This window comes from Lupinus angustifolius, chromosome LG11, assembly GCF_001865875.1.
Source record: "Lupinus angustifolius cultivar Tanjil chromosome LG11, LupAngTanjil_v1.0, whole genome shotgun sequence".
NCBI classification, from domain to species: Eukaryota; Viridiplantae; Streptophyta; class Magnoliopsida; order Fabales; family Fabaceae; genus Lupinus; species Lupinus angustifolius.
The window spans coordinates 33,427,321-33,453,545 of NC_032019.1; the positions used below are offsets into that span (position 1 = coordinate 33,427,321).

Below are 26,225 nucleotides of genomic sequence, written 5' to 3' on the forward strand. Positions count from 1 at the left end.
TGGTTTGATGGAAGAGGATGGAGGAGGGTGTGAACAATCAGGACAGATGTGTGGTGAAGGAGGGTGTTGACGACTGTTGAGGAGAGGAGGGCGTGGAGAATGAGGGTGTGGAGGAGAGAAGGGTGTGGAGGAGAGAATGAGGAATTAGGGATTTAGAATTTTAGGTATATGCATTTTTGCTGTGCTTAGCTTACTGCTTAATGCTTATGTGATATATTTTAGATAAGTTAATAATATCGGTCCGGTCTGGATCGGTCTGGATCCCAGACGTGAAACCGAAGACCAGACCAGACCGATCGGTCCTTAAAAAATAAATCCAATACGATCCAAATACATTCGATTTTTGCGGTTTTGGTCTACTTTGGATCGGTTTGCGGTTTTTGTTTTGGACCGGTCTGGATTTGAACACCCCTAGTTGTAACATAGACAACTGCACTCCTACTATCAAAACATTCTCCAACTATTGTTTCCTTATAGTTTTAACACCATTGTTTGAAGAACCCCTGAACACATGTCGCCTGCCTTGGACCACAAAATCCATAGTCAATCTGTCAAAATTCCAAGTAATGTCTCAAAGTATCACCAACCACTCTATGCCCAACACAACATCGCAACAACCTAAAGGAATCAACATCATATCATAATTAAAATTGGTATGCTGAATTGTCCAAGAAAAATCTTTAACTATTACTGAGATTTGTAGTTTATTGCCATCAGCCACATTGACCATTAGAGGTTCCAGTTGATCAATCTGCATCCTAATGCTCTAGCCTTTTTAATGTCTAAGAAATTATGAGTACTTCCACTGTCAATAAGAATATGCAATGGTTTTTTGTTATAGTGCCCTATGAGTCGCATTGTTCTAAAGCTAGCCATCCCAGTAAGAGCATTTATAGAAATTTGTGGCTCAGCAAAACTCCTGACCTCATTCCTTGTCTCCCCTGTGTCAATCTCATCTTCACCAATATCTTCAATTTCCATAACATGTAGCTGCAATTTATTATGGGACAAACTATGCTCTAGTGTATATGGAGTATCACAGAAATAGCATAATTCTTTTGCCCTTCGTTCATTCATATAAGAATGAGTCGAACTCCTATTAGCCCTGGGTTTTTGTTTCATCATATCTATTGAATGCTCAATTGGTAAAATAAGTTTGATAGGAGCACTAGACTTGGTGAAACTAGGGACCTTATTGCTCTTGAGAGGAAACTGCAACATAGAACTAGAATTCTGGGAAGTTTCATACAATTCTGTCAAAGAGAATGCTTTCCTTACTAATTGAGGTTGAAACATTCGCACCATCATTTGAACCTATTGTTTTAATCCCCCTAAAAAACAACTAAGTTGTACTATTTAGACAACTCCAACCTTGTTATAATGGCATCAAACTCCTCATGAAAGTCAGCCACTGATCCTTTTTATCTCAAATTCATAAGCTCAACCATATGGTCATTACAAACTTCCCCAAACCTTTCAATCAATATCTTCACATATTCACCCCATATTGGCTACAAACTTGACCATAAGCATGATGTCATTGTAAAGCTCTTCCTTCAAAATGCACTACGACCAATTTCACCTTAACTTCTTCAGGGGTGCCATTAGTCAAGAAATATGTTTCGCATTGATAAACTCATTATTTCACATTATCCCTATTAAAACGAGGGAAATCAATTTTTGATAAAAATGTGTTACAAGAGTAATGTGAGTTAGGTCATTTCTCACTTGGAGTACCAATTCGAGATCATGTTGAATCCTCTGAACCATCTACTAAGTTCTTCATTAATTCTTCCATCGTGACCTTCATAGAATCGGTTAAAGATTTTTGAATTGAACCCGCCAACTCCATCATTTTTTATTCAATCTTTACCAACATTCTTGTTTCCAACTTTTCCTCCACCTCCCACAATGAAGCTTGACTTCTTGTTGATTCTGCCATCAGCGATTATCAAAGGAAAGACCCAATCTGATACTAATTGATAAGGAAGAAAGTAGAATTCTAGGAATTGTAAGTAATTCGAAGAATTAGAGTGTGAAATTCAGGGGATTCCTATAGAAATGGAAGATCTCGAGTGTATATTATTCAATAGAGAGAAGAAGATACAAAAGAAAGTATTTGGTTTCTGAAAAATTGATTAAGAACTAAAATAATTAAAACTTGTTATTTATAATTAACGGTTTTAACTGTTATAACTAAATCACCTTTAAAAGGCTTCCTATTACATGAAAGACACTTCCCCTATGCATAATTCCTATCATGGATCCAACACAATCAAACACATTCAATTTTTGCAGATCCGTTTAAATTTGAATACCCTTTGTGACAATCTAATATATTATTTTCAAAAACTACACAAACCAAATCAAAAATTACTAATATAAATTAAAACTTATCGACTTCCATCTTCTGCACCCGCGTTATATCAGACGATTTAAACACCACAAAAGAAAAAACGATTACTTTGAACTAAAATTGCAATATAATCATGGCATTATATTCCAAGAAGAAGAGTTCTTTCTAAAATCAAAAGTCTCATGTACTAAGTCTTAAGTGAGAATACTCATAAATCATGGCACAATATTCTAAACACTAGCATCACACAAGGAACCAAAATGGAAGTACATATAAATGAAGTTGTTTAGAGTGATAGAATTAAGGCAAGTTAGGTGCAAAAATTCATCAATTATAAGAAACTTCTGGCCTACCGATGAAAAAATGTTGACCATAAATTGAACATTGGAAGAATTTACTAACAAACTTTTAATATTTTTAAAATGGTTAATTTTATATGTTAATAATGAAAATTTAAAAGTAAAATAAATTAAATAAAAGTAATTAATGAGTTGGCCAAATACACTTTAATCCTAAAATTAATACAACAAAAGGTAATCTCGTTGGATGATTCTTCAACATTGATCACAATAAGTTAGCCAAATATAAGAATTTATCTTATTGAAGCCAACCTAAGTTTGTTTTTTCTTCTTAATTTTTGCAAAGGGTGGGGTCAATAAACTAAAAGTGTAAAAATTTATACATTATCAGCGTAAAAATTTATATTTAGTCAATACATTATTTACTATCATCTATATTTTATTGGAAGGACGATAATAATTAAAAGTAAACGATAAATAATAGAGTAATAATATATAAAACTCTTACGTCATCGGTGTATAATAGTTTTCTCAAACTAAAAAGTAGGCTAATTGAATGTATGAAACTGTTGGTATCCACTTCCAACAATTCTTCACAAATTCTCTAATATGTACTTAAGTCAAAAACCATGCAATAATTTCTCACCCTTCTTTGAAAGAAGTGGACATTCTTATGTTATACTTCATTTAAAGAATAAGTTTTCTGTTAGTGATCATTTGTCTTCTATTATTATTATTATTATTATTATTATTTTAATCATAAAAGAAATTTTATTAAAATATTAAAGGGCTAGAGGTTTCTTGCGGTTAAAGTTAAAAATAAGATCATATGGAACTTTACATTTAGTCTCTAAGAATATCACATAATGTCCACTGAAAAAAATAAATAATAATAATCTCAAATGATTATATTTTATTTACTAATTCTGTTTGAGCCAGAATTTATTTTGATTTAAGATATCATGAGATTATGTTAGACTTTTACATACGTTTTCTTTTAGCCAAGATTTTGGTATTGTAAAGAGTATGTTTGGTAAGAAGAGGTTAAATGTAGTTTATCTGATAAATTATTGTTTATTGATTGAGTCAAGATTTTGCCATATATGTTTGCTAAGAGTATGTGTTTTGTGACTATTATTGACAATGGAAAGTTTGTATTGTCTTAAGTTATCAAGCAATAGCTTTTATTTTTTAGATTTTTGTGGAATACTCTCTTTCCTATAAAAATCATGAAACGTAAAATTTTAAAATAAATAAGATTATATGTTTTTAATGTTTTATTTATCAATTATAAAATTATAAAATAAAATATTTTATGTATTTTTCAATGACCCAATCACAAACCTTATCATACAAATTTCAAGATGTTTATTCATTATCAATTATACCTTTCTTAAAAAATTACTACCTTTATATACATATTTTTTGTTAGCAAGAGTCTTTGTAGGGTTTACATTTGCTTTAATATGATATTAGTTAACTATCACATGAAATTGAAGTACTATTTATATTTCTTTCAAGGTGCTTGAATCCTTTTATCATATGAGTATAATATAATATTTATACAGTTGAAAATTTACACAGAATCAATACATTATCTATTATATTTATTTATATTACATATATTTAAAAGTCAATAATAATCAAATATGAATAATGTATTAACAATGTAAAAATCTCTTATTATATTGGTGTATTATTCTCTTATATGCTTTTTCACAAAAATGAATCAACCATGCATTATAAATTTAAGCTCACTTCCCATAATAAACTATAATCTCCATAGACAACATATATTATACATATTATATTCATTATTTTATTTCTATGCTCAAAATTTTCATCATGCCCCTCTCCTTTAAAAACCCACTCTCCTCATAACATTTCTAAGCTGGCTATTCTTCTTCCCACCTAAACAACTAACCATTCTCTCCCTCTTTTCCATGGTCATGGGAGCTTTTCGCCATTTCGAACCAATCTCGAAATGCAACACACAACAAAGATCGAACCAAAGCGTGGCATCGGACTTGGATGGCACGCTTCTCGTGTCGCGAAGCGCTTTCCCTTACTATATGCTCATTGCTCTTGAAGTTGGTAGTTTCTTAAGAGGACTAGTCCTCTTAATTTTCGTCCCTTTTATATACTTTGCGTACATATTTATCTCTGAAACCATCGCTATTAAAACTTTGATCTTCATTGCCTTCGCAGGCCTGAAGATCAAGGATGTAGAGATGGTTTCAAGATCGGTGTTGCCGAAATTCTATGCTGAGGATGTCCATCCTATGACATGGAAAGTGTTCAATTCCTTTGGGAAAAGATACATTGTCACTGCTAGCCCAAGGGTCATGGTGGAACATTTTGCTAGGACCTTTTTGGGAGTTGATAAGGTGATTGGGACAGAACTAGAGGTTACTAAAACAGGAAGGGTAACTGGGTTTGTTAAGGAGCCTGGAGTGTTAGTTGGTGAACACAAAAAAGTTGCTGTTATCAAAGAATTTCAGTCTCAAGTGCCTGATTTGGGTCTTGGAGATAGTGAAAGTGATCATGACTTCATGTCAATTTGCAAGGTTTGTTTAATTTACTCATAGTTTTTGTATTGGAGTTAATATCCATCTCCATATTTTTCTATCAATAGCATGTGTACAATTCTATAAATAGATAGGAATTAAAATTATAATAAGTTAACAGTGAATATAAGTTAATGATGTGAATATATAATCCCAAATATATATATTAATTCTTAATCATTTTTTGTTTCTTGTGTTGATAACTCTTTATTACCATCTGAGAAGTTAGGTGATCAATACGTACAAAAGTTATCATCAATAATAAAATATAGTTTTTATAGTAATGAAAGAGAAAGATACAAATCCAAAGGCCAATGATAGTTGTGAAAGATTTTTTATTCTACAACTATATAAATGCTATTTCCATTAACTTTTTATCAGATTTCTATATTTTGATGGGGAAGTCAATTTGTGTCTTTTTTTTAACTCATCCATCTTAAACTTTTGTCAATATATAGTGACAAGTCTTGACTAAATTAGTTCTCTATGCACATAATCGAGTGAGATATATCTTAGTTAAAAAAATCATATATTATCAATCTTTGACTTTGTAATAATTACCTAAAAAGTTATAATCACAAGTGATATATAATGAGTTAGATGTATATTTTTGGAAAGGAAAAAATAAATGAGTAGGGAGGCTTACCAATATTTAATTCATGTTTGGTGAGGGCGTTAATGACCATAACATGTTTTCAACCCCCATGTTGTTGTGGTCCATATATGGATACAACAGTTTCAGTTTTGAGCTGTCTATGCCTCTGCTTTCTAGTCTTATTCTAACTACTTTTTAATACTAATAGTTGTATAACTTAATATTTATGTAAAGTTAGTGTAAAGATTTATATAAAGTTAATATATTATCTACCATTCATTTTTATTACTTTTTGTTTTGAAAAGTTAATAACGATTGAAAATAAATTGTGGATGATGGAATGACAATACATAAAACTCATACATTGTTTGTGGGTAAATATTTTTCTCATAATTGTAAGTTACCTAAGTTATTATTTTTCATGCATAAATCAACTTCAATTACTAAACTGAAGACTATGGACACTTTCCATAAGTTTCTCATGTCCAACCCACTTTTAACACAAAATCCAAGCCCTATTGTTTGTAGCTCATGTAAAAGATATGAAAAGTGTTAAACAAATCTGGCTGCATAACTTCTTATCATTAATTAGAAAGCATAATCCTTATGATATTCTCTTTTGACTTACTGCATAGAGTTTTAATTGTGTTGCTGATTAGTATTTCTTTAAGTAGGGATTCATGGAATTAATTTTATCCCTTGAGTAACTTTAGCTGAGCTATTATAAATAAAAAAGATGAAGTACAAAGTACAAAAATATGCTATCTAGTATCCTACACCAATCAGTGATATTTTTAATAGAAAGTTAATTATCTATATGCCAAATAATTAAGCCTAAAATATATTTAATTTCATTAAAGTATCTTTCGATCTATAATTATAAACTAATCCCTTTTGAGAGGTAAAAATTATTGAGTTTTGTCTCTTAAAAAAACATTTTGCATACACAAGTTAGAATTGAACCTTTTGACATTATGATTAAAGAACCCAACTTTTACTAATTGTGTTGGATCTTATATTATATGGTAGCTGATAGCATATGATTTGAATGACTAAGCTGATTATATTATGATTTAATAATCATTTATCACAATAAATCAATAACTAGGTACTATATAATTTGATTGCCATAATTATTGATATGATTGTTTATTTACATCAAAGTTAAGTGCTCTAAGTTTATACAAGACAACAATTATTGTTAATGGCAAATGAACCATATTGATGAAAATTTGATTGTCACATGCCATATATGTAACCAATTAAAACACTAACTTTACCTTACCCTACAGGAAGGATACATGGTGCCAAGAATTAAGTGTGAGCCACTCCCAAGAAACAAGCTTCTAAGTCCAATTATCTTTCAAGAGGGTAGGTTTGTTCAGAGGCCAACCCCACCATCTGCCCTAATGACCTTCCTATGGCTTCCAATTGGTATCATATTATCAATTTTAAGGGTATACCTAAACATTCCTCTCCCTGAAAGAATTGCATGGTACAATTATAAGCTTCTAGGGATTAGTGTCACTGTTAAGGGTACCCCTCCACCAGCACCAAAGAAAGGCCAAAAGGGTGTCCTATTTGTTTGTAACCATAGAACAGTGTTAGACCCTGTGGTTACAGCAGTTGCACTAGGAAGAAAAATAAGCTGTGTTACTTATAGTATAAGCAAATTCACTGAAATAATTTCACCAATACAAGCTGTGGCACTTTCAAGGGATAGAGAGAAAGATGCAGCAAATATTAGGAGATTGCTTGAAGAAGGTGACTTAGTTATTTGTCCAGAAGGTACAACTTGTAGAGAACCATTTCTATTAAGGTTCAGTGCACTTTTTGCTGAGTTAACTGATAGAATTGTCCCAGTTGCTATAAACACAAAACAAAGTGTTTTTTATGGGACAACAACTAGGGGTCATAAATTGTTAGACCCTTATTTTGTGTTCATGAATCCTATGCCAACATATGAGATAACTTTCTTGAATCAACTTCCTACTGAACTCACATGCAGTGGAGGGAAATCTTCAATTGAAGTTGCAAATCATATTCAAAGGGTTCTTGCTGGGACTCTTGGATTTGAGTGCACCAATTTAACAAGGAAGGATAAGTATGCTATGCTTGCAGGAACAGATGGAATTGTTCCATCTAAGAAAGAAAAAGCTTGAAACATAATAGGAACAAAAGTAGTTCCCTTCTTTGATTATGTATTGGTTGATAATATGTTTTCAAATGACATAAAATTATGATATAGTAATAAAATCTGATTGTAATGATGCTGATAAAAACATGAGAATTTATGTGTATTTTGTTGTTCTTATATATACCAGTTATAGTTTCTTTTATTTGATCTAGTTTTGAAATATAGTACACATAATGTGGTGTCTTAAAGTTTTTACATAAATATTCTGTGACAATAGGACTTGTGATAAATGTGGCATGTGGGGTATAAGGTACACTCATTTTCAATGAAGGGGTAATGGCATTGATGTAGTATAATTAACTTTGCAGACAAGTCCAACTAGGTTGACAAGTATTTCTACACCAAAATATATAGTTTATCCATTTTGGATAATGAGTACAATATATTATATGCATCATAAAAATATTTATAGACAGACACTAGATTATTCATCATTCATTTGAATTATTTTTCTTAAAGAATTAATGTTAATTAAATATGAATGATATAATAACAATGTATAGAATTCATGAGTGAGGAAAAGGTTAATTGGGAAGGAAGGTGTTAGATAGTGATGATAAATATTTGAGATTGAAGCATGATGGGGAATGAAAGAAGTTAAAGTTACCATTGAGAACAATAGTGCATAATCTAGAGACTCAAAAAAACTCAAAAAACTAAACATTTATATAGTGTAAAAGTATATAATACACCACTTTTAGCCTTTGTAGATGAGTCATTTTCCTCTAGGATTTTGTTGGGTTCTCTTACATGATTGGGTTGGTTTCATTTTCTCCATGGATAGTGAAATGTGAATATAGGAAGTGGAATGAGAGAAGTGAGATAGGGAATGAATGTGGATAAAAATAGAAATGGTTGTAAGTGTTGGTGGTATTGTCAGAGAGATTGGTTCTTGGTTGCTTACAAAGTCTGATGAAGAAGAAAAATAGTTACTCACTATTGTTATTTTTTATTATATTTAAAAAAAAATCAATAGTATAGATTAAAAAATTTGAAAGGTTAGATTTTCACCGTTAAATAATTTAGAAGACTTAACAGAAGAATTTATTTTATAAATAAAAGAAGTTTAAGGTTTGATTCTGATAAAATTAAAGTTGATGGTTCCTATTTAAAAAATATATAAAATTTGACAGGTTTATATATATTTTTCCAAACTAAAATTGAGGTTCAAAATTACTATTGTATTTGGCAAAATAAGTGGAAAGAGAGTGGAGTTTATTTTAATCATTCTCTCTCCATATTTTTTATTTTATTATTGTCACTCCCGAATAAATATGAGAAAACCGATCAGGATTGACTCATATGATCTTTTATTGTAGTGAGTTCATCTCATTCATTGTTTAATTCATTAATGATTTAGTTTAAAACATAAAATTATTGACTTATTTAACTTATTTAAATGGGCACATATATGACTAATAATTTACTTCTAATCTTTAGTATTCATGAATGATTGAGGACCTATTAGGAGGGAATCTTTTGCTTTAGGTCATCTCTATCCATAAATGATTTAATGACTCAAACTAGATCCTCTCACAACTCACAATAAAATATCTTAGATGTCCTATATTTAATATAGATATTTTAACTACCACTTATTTCATAAGTTCAATTCCTCTTCAATTCACATCCAATATTAGATTCTTCAATATCAAAGAAGATTCCCAATATTGGAGGTAACTTACTGGTACATTCAAGAAGGGTACAAGAATAAGAAGGTCAACTTGACTCAAGCAACAATAAACCAAATTTAGTGTCAAGTTGCGAGAATGAAACCTGCCATGTATGTACAAATGTTAATTTGTTTACACTATATAGAGTTTTGAATTGCCATATATACATTATAACCACAACCATCACGAAAATTGTAATTAGATATTTTACAATATGATTTGCTACATTTCATGAATTGATAGCTTCTTGAAGCACAAGCATTTCCACCATTATAGACATAAAATCTTTAAGGATTTTCAATTTCGGTTGCAACTAATGTTGATAAGCAAAATTACGTGTTGGGTACAAGAAAAGAAAGATAACAAAGGGGTTAAGACTGTACTTACTGCTACAAAGAGGACTGACAATGAACCGAATCAATTCGGTATTCGTTCAAAACTCGATTCGTTATTTAGCTCGATAAATTTGGTTTATGAACCAAATAAGTCGAATTTTAGTTGGAAATTAAGCTCATTAAATAACGAGCCGAATTTGAGTTTGATAGAGTTCGTCTCGTTAAGTTCATGAGCTGACTCGATATATATAATAAACTAATTTATATGTTTATTATGATTTATATATTATTTTTTATATTTATTGTTATTATATATATAAAGAATATTATATTTATATATATAAACAATATTTCTTTAAAATGAATTAATTATTTGAGTTAATGAACCAATTCGAACTGAGGTGAACATTTTGTGAACTTTAACTGAGCCAAACTCGAGCTAAAAATATAAATCGTATTGAACTCGAGTTGAGCTCTAGTTCGACTCGTTTCCAGCCCTACATTCATACATACATATATAGAATAATGAATAATCATATTTACACATAAAAAGTTCTTTACTTTTAGTTATAAATCAGAATCGATCATTCATTTTTCATGTATCGACTATGTGAAACAAGCATATTCGTTACATATGATTAGGATTTCAAGTATAGTGAAATAAGTTTTGAGAAGGAACAAAATGATCATATAGCTAGATTAACCCGAATACATTACCTTAAGAATCTGGTCAAAACGTGGTATAAAAGCCACTCATTTTAATTTCTCTCACTTAACCAATAAAATGATCTCTTTAGTGTTTTACGTTGAGTCAAATTGTGACCCTCAATACCTCGATGTGATCACAATAACACAGTTGTGGCGAGATTTTAACAATCATATCCCCACGTAATTGTCGTTTGAACTAAACTACAATGATGTAGTCATATCATATGCAACACAATCACGTTAGATTTATTGAAAATGTAATTCAAAATTCAGTTAACTTGGTTGTGGCTTACTATAACAAGTCTATGATTCATTCTCATTGTAACTAATTCACAATAATACAAAGCCACTCAATATAACTCTTAGATATACACCTTTCTTTCATTGCAAGCAACCTCTCCTGGATAATTCTCACTAACTAATCTCTGTCCCAATTCATTCTTTTATTCTTTATTACTCTATCTCCTTCATACAACTTTAGTTTCTTGCATTTCGGGTTACACATTCAGTGTTCCAACAAAATTAGTATCAAGAGCAATGTTGAAAGATCCAAAAACTCACTCTAATCTTGATCAATCACCCTCGAAAGCAATGGGACAAAATAGTGGCAATTTCGCAGCAAACCTTCCAATTCTTGATGGAAAGAATTGGAACCGATGGAGAGTACAAATGAAGGCACTAATGGGGTATCAAGATGTAAATGAGATTGTTGAGCATGGTTTTCAAACCCTTGTTGAAGGTGCAACACAAGAACAAAGGAAGCTATACAAGGAGAACACAAAGAAGGATTGCAAGGCAATGTTTCTCCTACATCAGTGCATAGATGAAGCACACTTTGAAAAAATTTATGGTGCTGAAAATTCAAAGGAGACTTGGTTGATTCTTGAAGCTTGCAACCAAGGCGTTGAACAACTGAAGAAAGTGAGGTTTCAAACTCTTAGACGCCAATATGAGTTGATGCAGATGGAGACTAATGAGAGAGTGGCTCAATTCTTCAACAAAATTGTAATACACATCAATGCAATGAAGACACATGGAGAGAAAATCAGTGATTAATCCATCATTGTGAAGATCCTACGCACTTTAACTCCAAACTTTGACCACATTGTAGTCGTAATTGAGGAATCCAAGAAAGTTGAGGACATGAAGGTTGAGGATCTTCAAGGATCTCTTGAGGCACATGAGCAAAGACTCATTGAAAGATCCACTGAAAAACATATTGATCAGGCTTTACAAGCTCACTTCATAGATAAAAGGAGCTTTGGTGGAAGAAATAGATTTCGAGGAAGGGGTGGAAGAAAAGAATTCAGAAGTGGAAATCACAAGAATTTTCAGCATATGGATCAAGACAGAATTGATCATGACAGACCAAAAAACTCAGCAAGAAGAGGAAGCCTAAATCACTGGAAAGGTGGAAGAAAATTAATAGATATAAAGAAAGTGGGGTGCTTCAACTATATCAGAGCAAACCACTTCTCAAATGAATGCAAAGCTCCTCTTAGTCAAAGTGATGGTAGAGGCAAGCAACATAGTGTAACACACATTGTTAGAGAAGAGCTTGAGGCTGAAATTAATGACCAAACTGTCTTGCTCATGATGATTACAAATCAGGTTAGCAAGAACAAGGGCATTTGGTACATAGACTCTAGATGCTCAAGTCATATGACTGGACACAAAGACTGGCTAGTTAACTTTGATGAAAAGAAGAAGAGCAATGTTATATTTTTCTGATAATAGATTCATCCAAGTTGAAGGCACTGGTGAAGTATTGATAAACATAAAGGATGGCAAACATGCTATGATCACATATGTGCTATATGTGCCAAACATGAAGAGCAATCTGATTAGCATGGGACAACTATTGGAGAAAGGTTTTTCAATGGGACTACTCAATGGATCATTGGAAGTTTATGATCAAAAGAAGAAACTAGTAATGAATCAATGGCTCCAAAAAGGACCTTCCAAATCAGTCTTACAATTGTGGAATCTCAATGTCTTTCTACATTGTCATTAGCAGAAGACTCTTGGTTGTGGCATATGAGATTTGGACACCTGAATTTCAAAGATTGGAGTCTGTTGAGATCTAAAGGCATGGTTGAATGACTACCCTCAATTCAACTTCCAAATAAGATGTGTGACAATTGTCTCATAAGCAAATAACATGGATCCCCATTTAGCTCATACACACCTTCCAGGGAAAATGAACTTCTACATGTGGTATACTCTAATGTGTATGGGCCACTTGACACTCTTTCCTTGGGAGGAAGCAGGTACTTCATTACCTTTGTAGATGAGCTGAACAGAAAAGTATGGTTGTATTTGATGAAGGCTAAGAGTAACACATTCTCAATGTTCAAGATGTTTAAAGCCTTGGTGGAAAAGCAATCAGGGAAATACATAAAGATACTAAGGACATGTGGTGGAAGAAAGTTCACATTAGGAGAATTTGAATACTTTTGCAAGGAACAAGGAATTGTGCATGAGGTAACTACCCCTTATACACCTCAACACAATGGAATAGCAGATAGGAGAAATAGAACCATAATGTATGGTTAGAAGCATGCTAAGAAGCAAGGAACTATCACATAATTTCTAGGGAGAAGTAGCATCTATTGCAGCCTACATACTAAATAGGTGCCCAACTAAAAGACTTGAGGGACAAGTCCCTCAGGAAGCATGTTTAGGAGCCAAACCATCTATGAAACATTTGAGGATTTTTGGTTCTCTCTGATATAGACACATACCAGACTAGAAGATGAAGAAAATTGATGATAAAGGTGAAGCCATGATCTTCTTAGGCTATAAAGATACTAGATCCTACAAATTGTATGATCTTGAGACAAAACAGGTGGTGTTCAGTAGAGATGTACGCTTTACTGAAGTAAATTCGTTGAAAGGGTTGAGGGAAAATCCCATTCCTTTGGCAAAATTGCATATTGATTGGGAAGTTAATGATCCTGTGTCAGTTGAGGGAAGCATAGAGACAACTGTCGCAACTCAACAAGAAAGTACAAGATCAACAAGAGCAAGGAATCCACCTCATTGGTTATCAGACTATGTACTAAATTATGATGGTTTAGTGAGTCAGGAAGGAGATATTGTGCAACACATGGCCTTGTTTGCTGATACATAACCTATTAGTTTTGAGGAAGCAGTAACCAGTAGTACTTGGAGAGCAGCCATGCAAGAAGAGATCAAATCCATAGAGAAGAACAACACTTTGGAATTGGTGGACTTACCAGTTAAGAAGAAGCCAATAACAGTCAAGTGGATCTTCAAAGTCAAGCTAAAACCTGATGGCACAATATCTAAATACAAAGCAAGGCTTGTTGCTAAAGGGTTTATGCAGAAAGAAGGGTTGACTACTCTGAGGTCTTTGCACCAGTGGCTAGATTGAAGACAATAAGACTTATAGTTGTTCTAGCTAGCTGGAAAAGATGAAACTTGTAGCAATTAGATGTTAAGTCTGCTTTCCTAAATGGCCCTTTGGAGGAATTGGTATATGTGTCTCAGCCACCTGGTTTCATTAGCAAAGGAAATGAGAATAAGGTACTCAAATTAAAGAAAGCATTTTATGGATTGAAGTAGACGCCAAGAGCATGGAACCAAAAAATTGATAAATTTCTCTCTACATGTGGTTTTCAGAAATGTGTAGTAGAATTAGGTGTATACAAATCAATAAATCAGAATTGTGATGCACTGTTTATCTGCTTGTATGTAGATGACATGCTCATAATATGTGGCAGCCAACAGGGAATTTAGGAGTTGAAAAGAAGCCTAAAGGGTGAGTTTGAAATGACAGATTTAGGAAGATTGACATACTTTCTTGCTATGGAATTTAAACACACTAAGAAAGGGTTATTTATGCACCAAAAGAAGTACCTACTTGAAATATTGAGCAAATTCAATATGATGAATTGTAACTCTTCAGAAAGACCAACTGAGATGAATCTGAAGTTGGACAACTGTGAGAGGTAAACTGTAATGGATGCATCTATGTTTAGGCAAATTGTGGGAAGTTTGAGATATATTTGCCACACTAGACCAGAAATCTACTTCAGTGTAGGTGTAGTTAGTAGGTTCATGAGTGATCCAAGACACTCTCACATGTTGGCAACCAAGAGGATCCTAAGATACCTAAAGGGAATACTTGATTTTTGCATCATTTTCCCTCATCAAGATGAGAAGATTAGTTCACATCTCATTGCCTACTCTGACTCATATTGGTGTAGTGATATAATAGACAAAAAGAGCACCATGGGGTATGTTTTCATGATTGTTGGTGCTCCAATTTCTTGGTGTTCTCAAAAGCAAAAGGTAGTGGCATTATCCACATGTGAAGTTGAGTATATAGTTGCTTATTCAACAGCCTGCCAAGCACTGTGGTTGTGCTAATGGAACTTGGCATTGACAATGAAGAAGTGATTGAACTGATGATAGATAACAAGACAGCAATTGACTTAGCCAAAAATTCAGTCTCACATGGCAGAAGTAAACATATTGAAACTAGGTATCACTATCTAAGACAGTAGGTAGCATAATGAATAATCAGGCTTACTCATTATAAAAGTGAGTTTTAATTGGCAGACATAATGACCAAGTCATTGAAGATAGATAGATTCAAAGAGTTAAGGAAGAAGATGATAATTCAAAAGGTTGAACCAATAGAAGTTTAAGTGGCTTAGATATATGGTTGATAGTAATTTTGAATCATGGAAGATGTTGAAAATATAATTCAAAATTTTGTTAAGTTGGTTGTGACTTACTATAATTCTCACTAACTAATCTTTGTCTTAATTCATTCTTTTATTCTTCATTACTCTACCTCCTTCGTACAACTTTAATTTCTTGCATTTCTTTCACATTCAATTTCAGGTTACACATTCGGTGTTCCAACAAGATATAAAAATATTATTTTAATCACATAAAAATTATATCACTACAACCACAATCTACATCACAGTGTACACAATAACTATAATTATAATTATCATGATCACAACCGCAAATTAAAACACTATTGATTTAGGTCCCTTATCTGTGATATAAAATATTATTATTTGGCATGGTCAAGTATTGGAGAGAACATATTCAAATAATAAGTCGTATAGATTCCATACACAATATCTAATTTCAGTTTTTATATTATTATTACAAAGCTTCATTTATAATGAACACAATACCTAATATACCATATATGGAATTAGTCTATGCTAAGTAAGCTAAAAAAAAGGAAAAAAGAATAAGTTAGTTAATGGAGCCATAAATAGTGGGAGTATATCTGTTATCCCACATTTTGTGTCATTCTATGTACTATGAGTTTATAATTGGTCAGAAAAATATTTAATATTTAATTTAAATATATTTTTCTGACCAATCAAATGTCCATAAGACATGAAGTGGCACAAAGCGTGAGATAACAGATGTGTATCATAAATAGTGAGCAACCGTTCCAAGTTAAATGTGTATGCAATTACAAGTGGAAGCTAACTAGCTTGGGAGCTATTTATGGCGAGATAATGTTTAACTAAATAAGAGACTATGTGGTCCATCATTCATTAAGGAGTAGAGTAATGATTATGAAACAACATTGAAAAACAATTGAGTAAGCACGTGGAAGTGCCACCTATGTGGTCTTAGAGAGTAACTGTGTGGTTTATTGTTCTGGTACATTGCCAAAGTAGTGTTATAAAATATGGGGTTCACATTTGTTGTCTCATTCATTTGTATCACTCTATGTGTTAGGAGATATGATTGGTCAGAAAAATATTTAATAATTATAATTTTAACTTAAATAATTTTTTTTAACCAATCATAGGTAATGGTATATGAAGTGGTACAAAAAAAATGAGATATGTTCCATAAAATATGTCACTATAATGCTTGGGAGTTGAGTTTTCTTACTTTGGATGGTGGAACTTCAAATCACTCACCCTTTGTCTTCAGATCTGACGGACACTAGGTAGGACACAACTTGGAGGCTAATAAATGCAAATTTTGGCATTGTTATGATGAATAAACTATTTCCATGCACCTTCTTCATCTAATCACATAAGTTTTAAGGAAAGTTAACTATTCGCATAGTATGATACTATCATGTATAACATGGATATAAGCAGAGGTGGCACAACGGGTCGCCAAAATTTAAGTGGGTGTGGGCATATCCGCATTAGTTTAGTGGACAAAATTTAATATTCTGCCCATTTTAAAACATGCTAACGGATCCGTGGGCGGCGCACGGGCATTGTTGAATAATTAAAAAAATAAAAAATTCATATAATAAATGAAATGAAATTAAATAAAGTAGTTTAAGATAAAAAATTAATAAATTTTTTGATATTTTATATGAAGTTTAACAAATCTTATTAGATTACAATTTTTTTAGGGATTAAAATCACATTACATCATAACTTATTTAAAATTTTCTTATTTTTTCATTAAATTATGTTTATAGACCGCTCGTGGACCGCCCACATGCCCAACGAAAATACTCGTAAACTTGGTGGGCAAAACGGACAAAATTTGTATGCTCTACCTGTAAAAAAATACAGACAATATGGGCACGCCCACTACCCATTTTGTCATATCTAGTTACAAAATTTGTCTTTGCCAACTATTCCCTTTTTCTTGATAACACTAATTTGTTCATGGCTAATGACTAATACTTTTGGGGACATAAAAGTCCAATCCCTAATATCATATTTAAGAAATTCAACTATCAATCAATTATGATGGGCCTTGTTAGTTTATCAATGATTCTTTTGGTTTATCAACTCATTACTAAGAGTTTGTGAATTCTTTGATTTTTTTATTAATTATTAATTTGGCGAGCATTTAATTATATATAATATTCATTCAAATAACATTATTGAGACATTATGGGTTAGAAATCAAAATATAATAAATAATTTATTAATCACTATGAGAATCTCATGTCAAAAGAAATTATTTCATTTCTTCTTTAAAAAAATTTATTAACAATTTAAGGTGATTTTAATCATCAAGAACTTTTAATTGAGTATGTTCAATGATCATATTCACTTATGCATCATCTATGGGCTTCTTCATCAAAACTAGCTTCTAGTTGTAAGCTTATAAGTTGTACATATGAGCTTGTACATGGTAGTTGTGAACTTATAGCTTGTATCTTCGAAAGTAATTGAAAGCTTGTAGCTATGTAGGTAGCTTATTATGCTAGAAGTATTCGATAAGCTAATTTTGTGACAAGTTGAAATTTGAAAATACAATATTTATTATTTATTTGGTTGTTTATTAATTAAATAATTATTAATCGGAGTACTTAAATACAAAGTATTTCAAAATAAAAAAATTCAAAATTTATTTATATTTGTTATGCAATATTTTTATTTATTTAGAGATGTGATGAGATAGTAAGAAATAATAGGGTATTTTAGTTGGTGGTAACTACTATAATTTTTAAAAATTTGAAGGATGGAATTTGAAAGTGAATATTGAAATATACTTTTATTTTTTAAACATTACTTCAGGTAACTTCTTGAAAGTTAGCTTTCAAACATTACAAACTCCTTTTTATAGAAGCTACAAGCTCCCTTTAATTTGTATTTGTCGAACGACTCTAATAACTTATTGACTAGGTCATAAGGCTACAATCTACCTAAAAAGCTACAAGCTCACACTACCAAACAATGCAATATGTTTAATTTAATAAATGAGATATATTAATGTTTATACAATAAATATCATCACACATATTGATCTATGTAAGTTATTGATATCATATTTTTAATGATTTCATGATTAAGAACAATTTAGACTAAAAATTATAAAAGATATGTTTTTCATTATTATAATATGTATTACAATAACAATTATCTAATTTTAATCAGTAATCTTACCATAATTTATATTTAATTATAATTAATAGGTTAAATCTTGAGCATAAATATACAAATATATTTCCACCTTACCCAATTTTTATCGTCACTTTAATTTGGTTCATGACAAAGGTTACATTTGAGTGTGACTATAACTGCAAATGTAACCATTCAATGTGGATTAAGCCTAAAGAAGAAGAAGAAAACCTCTACGGACTATGGCTGACAAATAATGCCATGTAAGCATTATTTGTAAACTTAAAAAATAATTGTGTGTTGAGTAATATATTGTTAAGTGAGGACTTGTTCCAAATTTTCAATGTTATACTTTAATTGGGAAATGTTCTTCTTATTGTGCACTTATTAATTCAGTAACCATGAGTATCATAGTTATAGTCTTCATAGGATGGGCTTGAGTCTCAATTTAATATGCAAAAATTATAATTGGACTTTTTTAGTCTGATCCAATTTAGCTTAAGCTTTTCAGTCACACGTGTAATTGCAACAATGAGGAAAAGAAAATAGTTAGTTCTCAAAGCCATTGAATGGTTAACCAAACCAAAATAATTGGTTTATGCGATTTGGTATATACATTTTCTTGTAAAAGACATGGCTTGGTTACAAAATCGACACAATAATAGTGTTTTATATGTTTATAAACAAAATTGTAGAGAAAAGGATGTATGTACTGATAGTATAAGAAGTTTTTACAATATCATTATATTATCTATCATTCATTTTCAATTATTATTAATTCTTAAATTAAAATAATATAAATAAATGATGATTGATTATATATAAATCTTTATATTATAGATATTAGGCTCAAATTTGGAATGAATTTTAATTTCACATTATGTTATCCAAGAAAAGTATTTTATTAATGAAGGAAACTAACTTAATGCAATCAAAACCAACATAATAGTTGACTTATGATTGTGTTCTTAATAATCACATTAGAGACCATGTTTCATAAAATATTTGTTGATAGAGACAAAACTCATTTTGACATTTCTATGTTTCATAACAAAAATAATTTGGCTGTCTGCTAGGGAATGCACAATTTAATTTTTAATGCAATCATTTTTCCTTACAATATAAGTATATGATCTATGCCTCATCTTCCAACAATATTCATTTTAAAACATATAATCCGTTATTAGATATGTTCAGTGTCTTAGTCAAACCAAATCCAAGTATTAAGGTCCATCAATTTCCTTGATCACTAAAAACACACACAAAAGAATCCCAATATAAGTTGAAGCTCAGTATAACTCTTGAACTGTACCAAAGTTTCAAACCCAGACTCCAATCACACAATATTGGAATGGACATAAAGATAAGTAGTAAGAGAAAAGGTAATGTGATGTCTTGTTGGACCAAGTGATGGAGTAAGTTACATGTAATAAAGTAATAAACTTTGATTAATTGCTATCAAAGGAAAAAGAACCTACACAACAGCTATAATGTTGTACCTAAACTACAACTTATGAATAGCAGCAAAATCAGGTGACATGAGCCTACATTGTTACCACTTTTGCAGTGATATATAACATGCCAAAATTTAATGTTAAAATGCTCCCAAATTATAAGCCTTCAATATCTTATTACACTAATCACCTAACCTTTAGTAGTATAAAGACAGAAAAAGAAGCTCTATGGTGCATAAAGGCAAAGCAAATTTTATATCAAGCCATATTCCCCAACCTTTTTCAGGAAATGATACAAAACACCACCATGGAGTGGAACTAGATAGCAAAGATTGAAACCAATAACATCGGCATATAGTTAGACAAAAAGAAATGCTGAAAATTGTGGTTATTCACTATTAATGGTAACTGAAGACACATGCTAAAAGAAAATGCAGGGTGCTTATACCAACCAACCATCAAGAGTAGTACATTAAGCATGTGTGTTTTACACAACAAATGCAGGAAATCTAACATCATCAAACCAAAGAACACCTTATGGAACTTGAATTCTAATACAACCGAAGTGCACTTCTTGCAATAGAAGGCGCTTGATTTGTCCTGCCTTTCGTGGATCCATTTCTCCGGCTGCCTCGGATCACCTGCATTGGATTCATGTAGAGCCGTAAGAGGCCATTGTCAAAGTGGTTAGGAGAGTACCTTGCACTCTGATTCCTTTCCAATACAAAATTATCTCTACCTTTCCTTCCGTACACATTAGTTTGAACATTACTCTTCCTCATAGTTCCAAAAGACCCACCAATATTTTGTACATTCCTCCAACTCACACTGCTATTGCTTCTCAACAACTTGGGATTGAAGCTACCATTTCTAATAGCGTCACCATTTCGCTCCCTTCTATACTCTTGCCACGATTCTGAAAAAGAACGCTCTACCCCATTTCCATTACCTCTACTATTGTACCTATTCTCCTCATCCTCATCTTTATTCCCCCCTCCTCTCCTGTTTATCAAACCCCAAATATTCCACGCCTTGCTCCACCTCGACCACTTCTTACTAAGCCCTTTCTTCTCACCAACACCATTCCCAATCACAGAAGCACTATCTCTAAACCCAAGTTCAAACGTCTCAGAACAATCATCTCTCAACGAATTTGAGTTTGTATCCCTCAAATCCCTATCCGGAAACACCATCTTTTGCCCATGGAAGTAATCACCAGTAGCAGGAGTCACCTTAGCATTGGCCTTGACATTATTGACATTAACATTACTACTACCAATGCTACTCGAGACTGGCTTAAACTCATCCATTTCGGCCACAACCGCAGCCGCGGTCTTCCTTATGGAACTAGACCTATCAAGACTCTTCCTGCTCTTAGAGGAAGAATCGGAGTAATACTCCCTAGTCTGTGCAGACCCACCAGGGAGATTATCATCCTCATTCTCATTGATCGCGTTCATCATCGGTTCCACAACTGGAATCAACGAATCAGTCCTCATAACTTGAGGCAGCACAGGAGCATCCTCCACCACAGACAACATTGTAGGCATCCCCGAAAAACCCCTCCCAATCAAGTACCCATCCCACGAAGCCCTCGGCTCATCGAATGAGTATCTCAAGTCCTCGAACGACATCCTGCCCGCATCAAGTGAGAACCTCGGATCAGTATCGCAGGACCGCCTCCCAAAACCATAGTCCGCAATCTCAGACTGCGTCTCCCTGAATTGACGGCCTAATGACTTCTCCACAGGCAATGTGGTGGACCCCACAACTATACCATTTCTTTGCTTCTTCATTTTCTGCTTCTGCCTCCATTTCTGTAACTTCTTACTGAAAACTGAAGCAGCACTCCAGAAGCTCGAAACGGAACCTTTCTTTGCCTGAGAATCGAGATCCATTTGTTCCTTTAACGGCTTTGAAAAATTCTCTTCAGAATTAAAAACCGGTTCTTTTTCAACAATTTCGTGAACCGTATTCTCAATCACATCGCTCGAAATAAAAGCTACATTATTTGGTTCTTCAGAAGCCCTAATCACTTCGCTGTTTTCGTCTTCCTCTTCTTCAATTTCGAGAACAACGTTATCTTCGTAACTCTCCTCATCTTCTTTGGATTCGTTAAAGGGTGTGGAAGAAGAAGAAGCTAAATTTCTAGTTTCAAATTCAACGGAAGAAGAGGAAGCAACGTTGTTCTTCGAAATTTTGCGTTCGTCGTCTTGATTGAAGAGTGAGCACAACGTGCTACGACCCCGAACGTCGCATGATTTTCTCTGAGGCTCCAAAACGCTGGAGAAGCCTTCGTTTTTGGAGGCAGAAAATGATTGAGCTCGCCGGAGCTCCGGCAGGAACGACGAGGAAATAGGCTTGTTGTACCGGGCGGCGTGAGGACGGAAAATGGTTTTAACTGCGGCAGCAGCGGTGGAGGATGTGGGTGGTTTCCGGGAAGAAGAAGCATTTTTGTTATTGTTGTTGTTGGGATGAAGGAATGAGAGACGGTCACAGAGGCATAGAGGGCAAAAGGAGGTGAAGTATTGTAGAGGATGCTTGTGACAAGAGGTGAGAGGAGCGTGTGGCGGTGCATGCGGCGGAGGTGGTGGTGGTGGTGGTGTGAGTTGAGTGGTGGTAGTGGGATTCATAATAACCGTAAGAGTGTGATGGTCACCATAATGTGATTGTAATGAGAGAGAGAATGTTAGAAAGGAACAGTTTTTGGTTCCAACTTCCAACGGACAAAGAGAGACAATGAGAGAGGCTTTGAGAGTGGAAAACAAACTGCGAAAATATATAATATCCTAAACAAGTAACGGATAACTCACATTTATTATTATTATAATACTTTTTTGGTACAACGGAAATAAAAAACAACTAGAAAATAGGCGAGTGAGAACACTCAGCACGAGCTGTAGACTAGATTGAGAAGGTTGTAGAAGAGTGAGACCCTCTCTTAGCCAAATTGTCCGCCACATGGTTAGCCTCCTTAACAATAACTCTAACCACCATGACTCAATCGCGAGATAGCCAAGCCCATACCTTAGCGACAACTGTGGAGATACTAGCCACACAGATTTGAAAATCCTCGGATAGAATTTGGACCGCCTCAAGACAATCGCTCCCAAGAATGAGATTCTTCACACCCACATTCCAGGTCATTTGCAAACCCCGATCCATAGCCAAAAGTTCAGTTAGGAAAGGAGAAACCACTCCCAAATTTGTAGAGAACCCCAAAATCCACACACCTTTATGATCACGAAGGATACCACTTCCACCCATGATACTGGAAGCGCTAATGCAACTGCCATTCACATTAAGCTTAACATATCCATCCACAAGGTAACACTAGTGAATAGAGGGGGGTCACCTATAATAGAACTACCCTCCAAGTGAGTCCAGTTCCAGAAGTTATGATGAATATGGTTGGCAATAAGATGGATACTCCAAGGAAGATCACCCAGAACGGATTATTTCTCCATCTCCAGGCCCACCAAACACTAGCAAGGAAGAGAATGTCATTCAGACAGTTATAGTTGTCCAAAATCCAACAATGAAACGACTGTGTCGCCCAGAAAGAAGGTGAAGACCACCCAAGTCTAGACCATGAAAGTTTCGACTCAGGACAATCCCTGAAAAGATGCATAAGATCCTTAGTGCTAGCCTGACACCTATGACAGGAAGGATTAGTAGCCATATTCCTCTTGTATTGGAGATCATTCGAGGGCAAAGCCTCATGAAACCCCAACCACATCATAAACTTCAGTTTCTCAGGAACACGAAGCTTCCAAACAGACCGCCAAACATCAGAAATGTTACCACTATTAGCCTCAAAGTCATTAAGCCACACATACCCTGATTTAGATGAATAAAATCTCGTTGCATGCCCATCCCAAAGCCAACCATCATCATCACCTAGAGAACATGGGATAGATTGGTAGAAATAAAATGTCTCACCTCATCAGGCAAGAGAGTATATAGGGAACTAAAATCCTAGTTACCATCAACCCAAAGGTCCTTCACCTGCAGTTGTGTGTTAGATATGTGAACATAGGTAAAAAAATGGAAAGAGGACCAATACTTGCCCAATTATAGTACCAAAGGGATTGTTCCTCCTTACCCAGATGGAAGGAGAAACCATGACGCAACTCAATAGATGCTTTCATCATACTCCGCCAAACATAAGAAGCTGGAGTCCGAAGTGGAGAAAACAACATAGACCGCTCTCCTAGATACTTGTCCTTTAGCACTATACACCACAACTTACTACTATTAGTTAACAAGTTCCAGCAGCTCTTTCCCAGACCACCTTGAAAACCATGATACCCGCCTTAGCCTTTGACTTATGAATATGATGCATAATCTCTTGAGCCAAAATAATATTGTCCGTGGTGCCCCTACCAGGAATGAAACTACTTTGAAGATGACCCATTAACTCGTCTAGGAAAGGACACAATCTACGAACCAGAACCTTTGTGATAAGCTTGTAGACCATATTACAAAGACGGATTGGTCGAAGATCTTTAAATGAAGTAGGATTAATGACCTTTGGAATAAGAACAATAAGAGTCTCGACAATTCGAGGGTCCGAAAACCCATACTTGAAAGCATCATAAACAAGTCTCCAAATATCATCACCCATCAACTGCTACTACTTTTTAAAAAAGATTGGCTGGAAACCATCTAGACCAGGAGCCTTGTAGGATTTCCTACTCATAACCGCTTGTGTCACCTCTTCCTTAGTAATTGGGACGTTAGAGCCTCAACACCAACTATGGAAAGACAAGGAGCATCAACCACACACTAATCCAACTTGATTTGAATATTATCACAAAACAAACCCTGGAAATAAATACTTGCCTCCATGCGAAGACGCTCTGGGTCTGTGCACCAGCTACCATCCTGAAGAAAAAGCCCATGAATCTTATTCATTTTCCTCTTAACAATGGTTTGAGTATTGAAAATCTTTGTGTTTCTGTCACCGAATTTGACCCACTGCTCTCTAGATGTCTGAAACCAAAGAAGTTCTTCCTGCTTGAGAATACTATTATACTCCCGGCTGAGCTGGATATCTAGTGTAGCCAGAGACTAGTCTGCACAATCATAGAGCCTTTGTTGAACACCCCTGAGTCGAGCTTCCACGATTCTCTTCCAATGAAAAATATTCTCAAAGATATTATTGTTGAAATAATAGAATCCTCGCGAACCCTATGGAGACCATCAACGACATCATCATTACCATTCAACCAAGCTTCACATACCACATTAAAGAAATCACTGTGAGTAGTCTGGCTGCTTGAAAACAAAATGGCCTATTGCAAGGACCATCAACCTGACCACCATACCGAACCAACATGGGACAATGATCTGAATGCAACCTAGTGATATTTTTAACATACCCCTCATGGAAAGATATACACCGTGAGCTATCACATAAACCTCTATCTAACCTCTTTGCAATGATACGACCAGTCACCTATCTTCTAAACCAAGTGAAACGACTACCGATGACACCAACATCCATAAGCCCACACGTTTCAAGCACGTGAGCGAAATCATCCACCTGCGAATGAATGAAGAAACCACCACGAACCTCAGACGGCAAAAGAACCTCATTAAAATCACCCAACAGGAACCAAGGCAGATGGACACTTCTCTGGATAGAGACTAAATGATCCCATAAAAGCTGACGTTCTCGACCAGACAAACTAGTATACACAACCGTATAGATCCACTCCTTAGAACCACATTGGAGCTTCACTGAAATGGCCTGGTTGCAGGAATTAACGACCATGGTACAAAACATACTCCCCATAGTCGAAAGAACCCAAATACCACCTGCATGCCCAACCGCTTCAACAATTCCACTTTCCACATAACCCAAGGAATTCCAAGAACTCCAAGCTCTACTAAACTGATAGTGCGTCTCCATAATAAATATGAGTGAAGGCTTAAACCTCCTAACCAAATCACGAGCATGACGACGACCATCCTTATTAATGGCTCCACGAATATTCCGCGATAATATAGAACAATCAGTAAACTCAATCATAGAAACAAAGTGAGAAATAGGCCAACCAAAACAGAACCATTAGTGACACGACATGAAGATATCACCGTATTGACCCAGAACCATTATTATACTACTGTACAAGAGACATGTTATCTCGGTCCACATTTTTATTTTTATTTTTATTTTATGTTAATAATTAATTAATTTTTAT

General features: G+C 33.9%; 3 protein-coding genes across 3 annotated transcripts; 2 read left to right on the plus strand and 1 right to left on the minus strand.

The window, feature by feature from the left end:
- Positions 4,516–8,129, plus strand: LOC109361024 (glycerol-3-phosphate 2-O-acyltransferase 6-like). Its single transcript, XM_019606307.1, has 2 exons — positions 4,516–5,222; positions 7,110–8,129. The coding sequence occupies exons 1-2, from the start codon at positions 4,599–4,601 to the stop codon at positions 7,977–7,979; spliced, it is 1,494 nt and encodes a 497-aa protein (XP_019461852.1). The 5' UTR covers positions 4,516–4,598; the 3' UTR covers positions 7,980–8,129.
- On the plus strand, positions 11,268–12,461 carry LOC109359925. Its single transcript, XM_019604619.1, has 2 exons — positions 11,268–11,778; positions 11,842–12,461. The coding sequence occupies exons 1-2, from the start codon at positions 11,268–11,270 to the stop codon at positions 12,459–12,461; spliced, it is 1,131 nt and encodes a 376-aa protein (XP_019460164.1).
- Positions 20,349–22,746, minus strand: LOC109359596 (UPF0503 protein At3g09070, chloroplastic-like). Its single transcript, XM_019604298.1, has one exon. It carries the CDS (start codon positions 22,647–22,649, stop codon positions 20,568–20,570), a length of 2,082 nt encoding a protein of 693 aa, XP_019459843.1. The 5' UTR covers positions 22,650–22,746; the 3' UTR covers positions 20,349–20,567.

What these genes read in the sequence shown, in the direction of transcription:
- LOC109361024 (XM_019606307.1), top strand. Translation starts at nt 4,599, where the DNA reads ATGGTCATGGGAGCTTTTCGCCATTTCGAACCAATCTCGAAATGCAAC. An exon ending in ACTTCATGTCAATTTGCAAG is followed by an intron (nt 5,223 to 7,109) that starts GTTTGTTTAATT and finishes CTTACCCTACAG; the next exon opens with GAAGGATACATGGTGCCAAG.
- LOC109359925 (XM_019604619.1), top strand. Translation starts at nt 11,268, where the DNA reads ATGTTGAAAGATCCAAAAACTCACTCTAATCTTGATCAATCACCCTCG. An exon ending in GACACATGGAGAGAAAATCA is followed by an intron (nt 11,779 to 11,841) that starts GTGATTAATCCA and finishes ACCACATTGTAG; the next exon opens with TCGTAATTGAGGAATCCAAG.
- LOC109359596 (XM_019604298.1), bottom strand. Translation starts at nt 22,649, where the DNA reads ATGAATCCCACTACCACCACTCAACTCACACCACCACCACCACCACCT.